The 10785-nt window shown below is 37.1% G+C and overlaps 3 protein-coding genes and 1 non-coding gene across 6 annotated transcripts; 1 reads left to right on the plus strand and 3 right to left on the minus strand.

The window, feature by feature from the left end:
• Positions 1 to 1780: 1780 nt before the first annotated feature.
• Positions 1781 to 4342, minus strand: hce2l1 (high choriolytic enzyme 2-like 1). The gene is made up of 9 exons (XM_042494744.2): positions 4271 to 4342; positions 4143 to 4194; positions 3984 to 4043; positions 3045 to 3197; positions 2782 to 2899; positions 2504 to 2682; positions 2313 to 2394; positions 2098 to 2222; positions 1781 to 2009 (listed from the first exon to the last, which is right to left on the minus strand). The coding sequence occupies exons 1-9, from the start codon at positions 4340 to 4342 to the stop codon at positions 1996 to 1998; spliced, it is 855 nt and encodes a 284-aa protein (XP_042350678.2). The 3' UTR covers positions 1781 to 1995.
• Positions 4343 to 5138: 796 nt separating this feature from the next.
• Positions 5139 to 7934, minus strand: hce2l2 (high choriolytic enzyme 2-like 2). Of its 2 annotated transcripts, none has more exons than XM_088083174.1 (10): positions 7843 to 7934; positions 7204 to 7302; positions 7062 to 7104; positions 6917 to 6976; positions 6661 to 6816; positions 6437 to 6554; positions 6012 to 6190; positions 5797 to 5878; positions 5584 to 5717; positions 5139 to 5475 (listed from the first exon to the last, which is right to left on the minus strand). In XM_088083174.1, the coding sequence occupies exons 2-10, from the start codon at positions 7261 to 7263 to the stop codon at positions 5456 to 5458; spliced, it is 852 nt and encodes a 283-aa protein (XP_087939300.1). In that variant the 5' UTR covers positions 7264 to 7302; positions 7843 to 7934; the 3' UTR covers positions 5139 to 5455. The 2 variants fall into 2 exon arrangements, with proteins under 2 accessions (XP_087939300.1, XP_042350727.1); XM_042494793.2 differs by lacking the exon at positions 7843 to 7934 and adding an exon at positions 7625 to 7757.
• trnak-uuu (transfer RNA lysine (anticodon UUU)) lies at positions 7743 to 7815 on the minus strand. Its single transcript has one exon. It is a non-coding gene; the product is annotated as a tRNA-Lys (tRNA).
• Positions 7884 to 10548, plus strand: LOC148188498 (uncharacterized). 2 transcript variants are annotated; one of them, XM_088083176.1, is made up of 5 exons: positions 7884 to 8017; positions 8295 to 8389; positions 9902 to 10039; positions 10163 to 10275; positions 10364 to 10544. In XM_088083176.1, the coding sequence occupies exons 1-5, from the start codon at positions 7970 to 7972 to the stop codon at positions 10423 to 10425; spliced, it is 456 nt and encodes a 151-aa protein (XP_087939302.1). In that variant the 5' UTR covers positions 7884 to 7969; the 3' UTR covers positions 10426 to 10544. The 2 variants fall into 2 exon arrangements, with proteins under 2 accessions (XP_087939302.1, XP_087939301.1); XM_088083175.1 differs by lacking the exon at positions 7884 to 8017 and adding an exon at positions 8085 to 8180 and having other exon boundaries at positions 10364 to 10548.
• The last annotated feature ends 237 nt before the right edge of the window (positions 10549 to 10785 follow it).

Consider the following 10785-nt stretch of genomic DNA (forward strand, 5'->3'; position numbering starts at 1 on the left):
CATGAAATGCCTGGCTTATTTGGCCAGATGGAAACAACAACTTTGACTGTCACAGAGAACCTAAGGGACTGTACTTCATTTATCAGAGGAGGGGCGTGGCCCGTGACTCCCTTTTTTTTAAAAAAAAAAAACCCAAAACAAAACCTTGACCCTCCCCAAAGCTACATATATCTTTAAGTAAGCATCTATGATCGAATGAGGGAAAATGTATGACCCTTCCTCCACGATAAATAACCCCCAAAATGTTTTAGTTATTATTATTATTATTATTATTATTATTATTATTATTATTATTATTATTATTATTATTAAATGTCAGCCAATGAAATGAGCAAACATTACAAAGCTGTTCACAACAATAGCAGTATCAGTAACTTGGCACAGCGAACATTATTCGATTTTAAAAATGTATCCTTAAATGTTTTTAAGTTAAAGTTAATTATGAATTCTTGGAATTGAAAAAATAATTTGTTTTTGCGTCATGGTCGTGCATACAGGAGTGCAAGATTATTTATGTTTTTTTTCTTTTAAATTTATTTATTTTTTTATACATTCTGGTTAATGCAAATGTTTTATTTTTTGTCAAATTTTAAATGAGACTTGTAGAATTAAGTGATTTTTAAAACCTGCATCGCGCATGATGCACTCAGGGCCATTGAAATGCAAAAATCAGATAAGAATATCTGTTATTACAGTTTCTGGTTATGATAAAATGTTTTAATATTGGTGATTCTTCAATAAAACATGCCTTTTATGCCTTTTATGCCTGCCACCAGGATTTGGGGCTTGGTGGGTATTTAAAAGTAAATACAAAGTACAACCATTTTTAAAATTTTTAAAACTAAAATTTTTATTTGTTTTTTTCTTCATAAAATCATTGAATAATACTTATAATAAGAACAAATAATGTTTTTTATAAGATGCAGGCTTTCTGTCGGTCACTGTTTCGCAATTTTATTCTTTCACAGGGGAACTGATATGACCATGTTTTGTAAGATAAAGATTTTTCACACATTGCTGACACTAGGAATGCATGCCATTAACACCATACCAGAGTGCTGTCTGTTCTTGCTATCTACCCCTCACCTATTTACTATATTTCTTTGCCTCTCCTCTTTTTCCTCTCCCACTGCAGCTCTTTTTAGGCAGTGATGACCAAAAAATGATAGCTGGTACCCTGTTGAAAAGGAGAGGCTGTTAATTCTAATGTGAGAGCCCTCATAGCTACTGAAAGTAGGTGGCAGGAAAGCACCTCAAAAACCAGCGGCGCAAATAAACTTTGCTTTTGTTTGATTAAATTCTTCTGATTTAAATCTCCTGACACTAAGGGGTTTAGTGCACTGGAAGAGTAAGGTAAAAATAATTGATTTTTTTTTTCTTCCAGTAAAACCCGAATTCATTCCACATGGGTAAATGCACATAAAGGGATAAGTCATTCTTGCCCAGATCTGAACAGAAAAAGGATTATCCTGTCAGACTGACATTTAGTAATACTGTATTTCTTTCCACCTGAAAGCAATATCCGAAAGTCCATGGACCACAATGCAAAACCTCTGCAAGACAGGTGTGTGACAAAAGATGACTATTACTCCACTACTGTTGCATTTTTTTTTATTTAAAGTGAGCAAGAAGCTGAGAAGGAGGCAGGATATGGAAAAAAACCTAATTCAGATATTGGACGCAGTGGTCTAATTGGCAGCAGCAGGCACTTAAAAACTGTCACAGCGCTGATATTAGCAGCAGAAAAGCAGCTTTTAATTCTTACTTGCCCGTTTATTTATTTCATTTTTTTCCCTAGATTAGTATATTGTTCTCAGGAACCAGTAAGATACTCTAAAAGTACAGATTAAAATTTGTGAGAATAAATCAAAAATACTAACATAGAAAATTGCCCATAAACTAAAGTTGCCCATAAAATCTACTGAACACACAAGTAGTTTCAATAAACCACCTTCCACATCTGACAACAGAGGATGACAGAAAATTTGGATCCAGTTACTCATTGGCACCTGTAGTGGGAAGTAGAGAGAAATTGCAATCAATCATTTTGAATAAAAGAAAGTTTTTTTCAGTGAGTATATGCGTAAATTCACGTACCACAGTTATATAGAACGTTTATTTTATGAAGATCTAGATTACTGGGTCCATCTCGCTGGCCAATGGGAATGTAAGGATCTGGTTTGGGGATTATTGTTGGTCCACCGTCTTCAGAGAACGCATATCTGGATGACAGACACATAAAGTATATGGTGTTGTGACGCCCAAGAAAACATGCAAAACCAGTAATTATGTATCCTCAAAAAACAGCTCACCTTCCATAATGCATAACAGAGTTGTAGTCATATGGACTGTTGAGGTTGTTTGTCACCTGTTTCCTGAAGTTATGAATATGGTCTGCCAAAGCATGAATAAAAAGGACAGAAAACTTTGTGAGAAAAGGAATTCAAGAGCACACTATCTGAATGCAGCGACATAATGTTGGGAGGTCATCGTTCATCCAAACCTGGCATGATGTTTTTCCACACAATTGACACGTAGTGGTCTCGGTCTGAGCGCGACTGCTCGTGCACAAAGCCAAGGGCGTGCATGAACTCATGGGCAGCCACTCCTGACCACATGCAGCCAGGAGTCTGCAGTGACAGGGTCTGGCTTCCTCCAGTCTGCCCCAGGAACGACCAGCAGCTTAAGAATTGACAAATGTCATAATGTCAATACAAAATCTCCACATAAATATCCTAAATTTCAAGATGTGTAAAAGCCACATGTAGCAGTCACACTCACCCATATCTAGGCTGAATATCCAGGAAGCTCACTTCATGGGTGCGTGGGACAAATTTAATACATGATCCAGAGGAAATGTCTTGCATCCCAGTTTCTATGGTGATTCGGTCCATGTCGTCTACAACACACACACACACACACACACACACACACACACACACACACACACACACACACACACACACACACACAAAATGAATTAACCAGAAAGATTTGTACTCCCAATGCCTTTGCAACACCTCTTTAAATATGTGGACTCATACCATAGAGTGGAGAGAGCATGAAGGGAACATAAACAAATCCGTCAACTGATTTAGGCCACAGACAGGCATTGCCAGGGCAGGTTATGGCACTCCGTATATATGAGCTGGCAATATCTCCCTCTCTGAATAACAGTCCTCTGGGGGCTCGTAACCCTGGTGAGAAAAAATAAACAACAAAACATTTAATTAACACAGGGTGGGACTGAGCGATGTAAAGAAAATCACATATCACAATTTTTTTGACCAAGTGACTGACTTAGACCAGTGTGAATGTACGTTTTCTGTGAATTTGATGATGTCCTCAATGCCAATGTCCTTGTCTTTACATATTGTAACCTTTGGATTCTTCTATTGTTTAATATTGTAACTTTCGTGTACTTCTGTTGTTTTATGTTTTCTGAAATCAGGGCTATATAAAGTTATCTATAATAATAATAATAATAATAATAATAACAATAAATTATTATCAATATTTCATCAGTTCAATTCAATATTTTATTGCTACAGGAAAACAATGAGATAACGTTTGAGCAATTTCATATATGTCATAGATTCTTCAAAAACAGCATAATAGACACAACAACAACATATATAAGCAACATATATAAATAAACTATTTGTAAGTGCACTCAGTGAGGTAGAATGACTATTGATGCTTTCACAAAATATAAACGCAATGTAATTTTTGGTAAATAATCATCAGTAATGTGGATATCATGACTAAGTGGGTCTTTTAAGTTGAGAAAATTGCATTGCTTTTCTGTAATGCAGCCTTCACAACCAGGAAAAGACAACACTTATGATACGACGATATCCAAAATGATACAGTCTCATATCAAAATATCAACATAATATATCAATATGTTGCCCATCCCGTGTTCAGGGTTTAGAAAAACAGTTTCAGTCACCAAAGGTTAATATAACTGAAAGGGAACTTACTGCTGTTGACTGCCAGGATTTGATCCATTGCATTCATTTCATCACGGTCTGTAATTTCATCTGAACACAAAAACAAAGACATATCTTATAGTCTTCCTCTATTTTCCAAAATATCTATTTTTTTACATTCATGATGATGTTAATGTGACTTTTTCCCACCTGAGTATTTCCTTTTCAACCTCACTTTCCCCTCATGCACCCCAGTAGAATTCTGTAATACAAAGATGCATTATAATACATAGACGAACAGGGATTTCTACTATGAAATATTTTCTCTTAGTACTGACCTTAAGAGGTAGAGTGTACGCCTGGGCGAGCAAGCCAATCAAGACGCCCAGAAGGATCATGGTAGAATGCATTGTTGTGTTTCAGACTGGTGTACCGGTTCCACAGCCTTCCAGTGCAAGAGCAAAATGCACTCCTCACCTCCTCTGAATCTATATACCTACTTCTCCTCCTGCGCTCCCTACTGATTGGGCACGTTTTATGATGAAGCATGATTAAAGACCCCAGCGTGTGTAATTTACTCAAGTCAGCTGCTGAGCCGTAACAGGTGGTCCTGATGCTGACCTTCACTTGTGCCCCGTACTTAGCACATCTACAATTCAGCACTTTCAGAAATGAAGACACTTAAGGGTGTTTTGCTGTTGAATGTGCTACAACTCAGCATCAGGGGAATAACTGTCCACCCAGTCCAACAGACCGGCAATTTGTGTCTGACTGTACCGGCAACCAGTGATTTTGTGATAAACTATCAGTTGATAACTGTCTTGACAACAATCATTTTGTCACATAGGTAAATATATAAAAACACACACTTATCCTTCTCCAAATATTATTTCTGTTTTTATCAAGGGGCCAATTTGAAGTGCAAAGACTGAGAAAAGTATCCCATCTGTTAGCAGTTTATGAAATCTTGCTTATGTTACTAAAAAAACACTCACTAAAATATTGCTGTATCTGTGTGGGGTGCATGGCTAAACGTAGAGAGGATATATTCATGTCTTGTCATTCCACAGATTCGTTCTTTAATAACCCAGGAACATATTCAAACGTATCACTATATCACCTTTATTTATGTGTTTAATGTTATCACATGACTCGCTTTGATCCTTCAAAAACTTTATTTACTGCAGTATTATGTATGCAAGCATACATTCATGTAGGATAACATTTTCTTCACATTCAAGTTATCTGTTCCTGATTCATGAACATACACATTCTGTATATTTTGGGTGGATAAGGACACTTGGATGACTACTTCTCTCTTTACTACATATTGTAGTAAACCTCTGCTTACTTTCTCAACCCTCAACTTCAACAACTTATCTCATTTAAAACACATACGACCGCATGCACACAGGGTAAATGCTGATAGAAAGTTTGAATCAATCTTTATTGAAAGTGTTGATTTAATGTCAGTTTACTATATAGGCTTTCAGGATCTCCCTGTTTCACCTCAATCAGTTTGGTTAGTAATCATCCTTGCCACCTGCAGAGAAGGACAGAAAAAAATGACATGTCTGGTCCTATTTAACCATTTTTGCAAAAATGATTCTAGCTCATAAATAATTACTGGGAGGGTAGTTCAGATACTAACCGCATTTATAAAGCTTGTTGATTTTCATCTTGTCAATGTGACTGAGAGACGATGCCTGGCCCAGCTTTATGTCCTTGCTCTTCAGGCTGTTCTTGGGAATGATGGTTGGCTCCCCATCCTGAGAGTAGGCATACCTAAACATATACATATTACATTACAAAACATAAACTATATCATAATATTTTGAATGATCTACAACAAGTGAATACGTACATCCCAAAGTGCATTATGGAGCCGTAGTCATATGGCAGGTCCAGATTGTCAGTCTTGAATTTTTCAAAGTTCCTCAAACGATCTGTAATTGGAAAATATCTGAAACTTAATATCTGTGAGCAATTATCCTGGATATTTGTATACAATTGAAAATTACCGTTTGTGGAGACTTCATTCCCCAATGCCACCCCCCCGTCCCGCCCCTTTGAAATTACCCCTCCAAATGTTTGGCCACATGATGGTGACATAGTTGTCCCGGTCAAAGCGAGACTGCTCGTGCACAAAGCCCAGGGAGTGCATGAATTCATGGGTGATCACTCCAACCTGGATGCAGCCAGGGCTTTGGAGAGACACAGTCTGTTTTCCACCACGCGCACCAAGGTAGGACCAACACCTGGATTAACACACACACACCCAGACACAGCACATATCATTAGAACAACTACAAGTAGCGAGTTTAATGCTGTACGTAGAACAGGACAGTATATAATAATTGATATTTATATTCAATTTATATTTTTAAAAAAAACTGCTTTACTCATCTCTTAACATCTCTTAGGCACAAAAAAACATTTTGCCAAAGGAGTGACATTTATAAAACAAAAACTAAAGGGATCGAATTCTCTGCAAATTCCCTCACCCAGACTTTGGCTGGATGTCGATGTAGTCTCGCTGGTGAGTCCGTGGAACAAACCGCACACAGGTACCTTTCTCTACGCTTTCCATCCCTTTCTTTATCATCTTTGTCTCCATTTCAGCTGTTCATTTGTTAGACAGGGAACAAGTCAGTGAATGGTGAATCTCATAATGTTTAAACTCTAATGTATTGCATTTAATTGCACTCAAAAAACTAAAATAACATACTGTATTCAGGTGAGAGCTTATATGCAATATAGACATGTCCATCCACTGACTTAGACCAGAGGCAGCTACGGGCAAAGCAGACTTTGGAGCGTCTACCAGCAGAAACAGCAATGTCTCCCTCTCTGAGACTGGTAGTGCCATCTATGATCCGGGAAGCTGAGACATAAATCAAAATGAAATCACTCTAGACACAGCAACAGGAGCTCATATGTAGTGTAAACATAAAAAGAATTCAAATAAATTGTGTGATGCTTACCTTGGAACTCATTTGCTTTGATGATTTCATCCATCGCTGTCCTGTCCTGCTCTTTACGTTCTTAAAAAGAAGAGTTTTTACTCAGAAGATGCATTCTTAATGCTGTCTCAAATTAACATTTATATCAAATACAAATTCAATTTACCTTTATAGCCAATGGGACCCCATTTTGGGCTAAAGAAATATTTCTGCATAAAAAAGACAGACAAAGTTGTTTGCAATTCTGTTGCAGTCTGTGTTTAAGCTTGTTAAAATCGCAGTCCCACTCCAATCCCTGGAATATTTACCTGAGCATGTATGGTAGAGAGACAGGTGGAAACCAGGCACAAGAGGATAATCCGCTCCATCTTTGCCAGTCTGATATGTCTTCAGTGTTGCCATTTTACCTGCACAAACACCAAGCTTTATAGGTGTTCCCAATCACTGTCCAGAGATAATACCCATGATTATCTTAGGTAAATTACCAGGTTACTGTTATATGTTTGTGAGTGAGTTTAATCCCCAAATTAGTTTGATTCTTTCATAAACAACAACTCGACCAGTAGGATAATGTGAGGTCTCACTGTGTGTAATAACAGCTCCACTTCAATTACTAGCTTTAAATTAAATGGTTAAATGTTTGGCACAGGTTTTGGGGCAATTTTAGGCTTCAGATGTCTCATACATTGCCCAGGAGTGCTGTTTTCTTTCTGCTAAAGCTAAGCTTACCAACAGTTGACATGCCATGCTGCGCTGTTAATTTCAGATGATGAGTACCTCTCACAAAATCCATGTGTTAACAATATATTCACATACGCAATACATGGTGAAGAGAGAAAAATAACATCGCCCGAACAGGGACTTGAACCCTGGACCCTCAGATTAAAAGTCTGATGCTCTACCGACTGAGCTATCCGGGCTCTGACAATCTTCGCGGAAGTGCTTACTTTAAAGGGCGGAAGTGCTCTGTATCAGGTGCCGGAAAGAGCACCACCGGACCCGAGTTCGGATCTCACCAGAGCACGTCAACAAATCCTGAAAGACAATTTAACACTTTACCTAACATATAATACAATGGCCTCAATAGGCGATACATCTCTATCACAACACGAAAACTCTAGAGTAGGTTGACGCTAATGGTAGCTAACATCAAAAATACAACATACCTGTAAGCTAGCTACTTAACAGCTAACACGCGAGCTAACAATGTTTGGTGTCAGCGGCTAACGTTATGGCGAAATGCGTCATTACTGAAGTTACAAAATACCAAGCACATAACAATAATGTACAAAAACTGCTATGGCAGCTTGCCAACATTAGCTTCAGTAAATATTAGCTCTTTGTTAGAAAACCAGGGCGCGATATGTTAACCTTGTTATTCCTTTCTCTTTGCTTGCAGGTCCAAGAGCTGCGGCGCGCCATCCAAGAAAACACCCGTGAACTGACGGAGGTCAGGCAGAAAAGACTGCGCGCTGAGGACGAAATCGTTGACTGGTACTGTCACAAGAATCCATGTAACGTTATTTTACGGTTCTATGGTTTACTTTTGTTAAGCTGGAGTTAAACTTGGTCCTCCGGAATATGAGTATAACATATATTGTAAAACACAAACAAAAAAAAAACCCTGCGTCTCACCCCAGCCATAAGACGTCATTACGTAACGCGGCAGTTAACTTTTAAAACTTTTTTAACATAACTTATATATATATATATATAAATATATATATAACTGTTTTGTAACTGTTTTTATGTTCTTCTTTTTTGGACTTTTGTTCGGCACTTGTAAAGTTTAACATTACATATTTTATTTTCGTTTATAGAAAAGTCTATGGCAGCATATATTTAAAAACAAACAAAAAACGCCATCAAAAGCCAAATAGTGGAATTTATGTTTCTCTTTGCAGTTGTGTTAATTCAATGGTCTGATTATGTGACAAAGGGCCTCTGGGCACAGACATGCAAAAAGCCCAACCAAAACTTCTACACAGAAACAGGACACTAACACAGCTTGTGGTGGTTTTGGCTTTTTTGTGTCCTTTGTGTGTGTGTGTGTGTGTGTGTGTCTTGGTACTCCTTATGCATGTTTTTAGAGTTTTATGTGTCTTTGGGATGACTTTCTGTGGTAATTTTGTGTCTCCGTGTGGTATTTCTGTGCCTCTTTGCAGTTCCTTTGCGTCTCTTTGTGGTCAGTTTGAGTCTCTTTCTGGTCAGTAGGCTTTGTTTAAATTTGAGTTTGTCCCTTTCAGTGGTCCATCCATTGCTAAAGTCATTTTTTTTTCAGTATATTCAAAGTTTTGCATTCTAAATATTCTTTTTATTTTCTAAATAAAAAGTCCAAAATGCATATGATATGACTTACAAACACCTTGCATAATGTTAAATTGTCACAAAATAAAATTATGAAATTATGTGAATAACTCAATTTTGACAAAAAAGGTCATATTTAGTAATAGTTTAGAACACAGTCAAATGTTCAATGATGTGTTGTTTGAACAAAGTTAAGAAGGAGACAGTAAAAGGAGCCATGATATTGGGCTAACATCTATAAACTAGGGGAGGTTGTAAAAATCAAAACGGCTTTTTTTTTTTAAAGGCAGAAATGTTTAGATTCTTAACCCTAATTAACCCATTCAAGCTTGACTTGTCTTTAAGGTGATTTGGATTTGTCAGTTGAGTGTAAAAATCACCAGCTCCAGTGCCTATATGCAAAATGCTTACCAAATGTTGTTGTTATTGTTGTTGTGTTTTTTTTTTTTTTTCAACTTACACAACTGACATAACAGAAAAAGCACAGTTGGAACTACTTGCGTTAAAGATATCTCCGTTCCAGTAAGTGTCCTGGGAAATATTACTTGTTAATTATAAAAAGGTTTTTCCTGCTTTGACGTGGTCAGAACATCTGCCAAGAGAGGGTTTTAGCTTATTAAGGTTGACCAAACAACACATTATGTACTATCATACAATACTGATTTTGTCAGTTCATATTTGCCTTGTTCTCATTTGCAGTAAAAGAGAAACAGAGCGAAGATGGGATTTGATGATGGAAAAAAGTGAAGTTGCTGATGTGTTGCAGCAACTGGGCCTTCTGCTGCAAGAGGCAAGGCACCTCTCTGAACACCTGAACGGTGAAGAATCTGCAGACAGGTAATGTGCTGTGCTACAACAAGCACAGATAAAGAGGGAGTAACCCCAAACCTGCATCAACCAAACTAACTGCCTCATCAAGAATAGTTAAATTGTATATTTATTATCTTTCCAAAATCAAAGGAATGATTTGAAGAAAAGAAGTCAGTGCTTCACGGACAGAGTGAGAAGCCGCACTGCTGAGGTTTTAGAGGTGAAAGAGCGTCTGGCGGAGGCAAAGGCTCGCAATTTGGCTGGTAAGGGGAGCATGGGGAGTGTCTACATACAGGTTAACTTGTATTTGAAATTATGTATTTGTAATATATTATCTTTCTTTGCCAACAGCACAAGCTTTGATCCTTGCACCAGCAAGCAAATCAAAGAGAAATAAAAGCAAATCCAAGTGAATCTAAAATGTAATGTTTATTTTGTGGATTTCAGGCACAGTTGTTTTTATATAAATTGCATTTGATATTAATAATTATTTGTGTATATGTTTTGTAGCACCTAATAATAAAGTGTTTGGTTTGATCTTGTCCCAGAGGTGCTTGTATGTAATAGCCCAGCAGGATAGCTCTCACGACATGATTTGATAGGACCTGAGACATTAAGTACATTACATTACATTACATTAAAAGCATGGAAAAACAGGAAATTACCTGAAAAAAATGCTAAAATAAAATAATCAATATCAATGTATAATATATATTTATACCGTTACCTAATAAATACATAATAATAGTAATATAAATATAATTTTATTCATA

Source organism: Plectropomus leopardus, chromosome 10 (assembly GCF_026936395.1).
Source record: "Plectropomus leopardus strain MGB_pleo_1.0 chromosome 10, ASM2693639v1, whole genome shotgun sequence".
Lineage (NCBI taxonomy): Eukaryota > Metazoa > Chordata > Actinopteri > Perciformes > Serranidae > Plectropomus > Plectropomus leopardus.

Bases quoted from the DNA above. Each gene is read 5' to 3' on its own strand.
- hce2l2 (XM_088083174.1), bottom strand. From the start codon at position 7,263: ATGGAGCGGATTATCCTCTTGTGCCTGGTTTCCACCTGTCTCTCTACC. The intron at 6,817-6,916 runs GTAAGCATCACA...TTTATGTCTCAG, and splicing joins CAAAGCAAATGAGTTCCAAG to CTTCCCGGATCATAGATGGC. The intron at 5,879-6,011 runs GTAATTTCAAAG...TTCCAATTACAG, and splicing joins GTGGCCAAACATTTGGAGGG to ATCGTTTGAGGAACTTTGAA.
- hce2l1 (XM_042494744.2), bottom strand. From the start codon at position 4,342: ATGCATTCTACCATGATCCTTCTGGGCGTCTTGATTGGCTTGCTCGCC. The intron at 4,044-4,142 runs GTGGGAAAAAGT...TTTTGTGTTCAG, and splicing joins GTTGAAAAGGAAATACTCAG to ATGAAATTACAGACCGTGAT. The intron at 2,223-2,312 runs GTGAGCTGTTTT...TCTGTCATCCAG, and splicing joins TCTGTTATGCATTATGGAAG to ATATGCGTTCTCTGAAGACG.
- LOC148188498 (XM_088083175.1), top strand. From the start codon at position 8,127: ATGGCGAAATGCGTCATTACTGAAGTTACAAAATACCAAGCACATAAC. The intron at 8,390-9,901 runs GTACTGTCACAA...TCTCATTTGCAG, and splicing joins GAGGACGAAATCGTTGACTG to TAAAAGAGAAACAGAGCGAA. The intron at 10,040-10,162 runs GTAATGTGCTGT...CCAAAATCAAAG, and splicing joins GGTGAAGAATCTGCAGACAG to GAATGATTTGAAGAAAAGAA.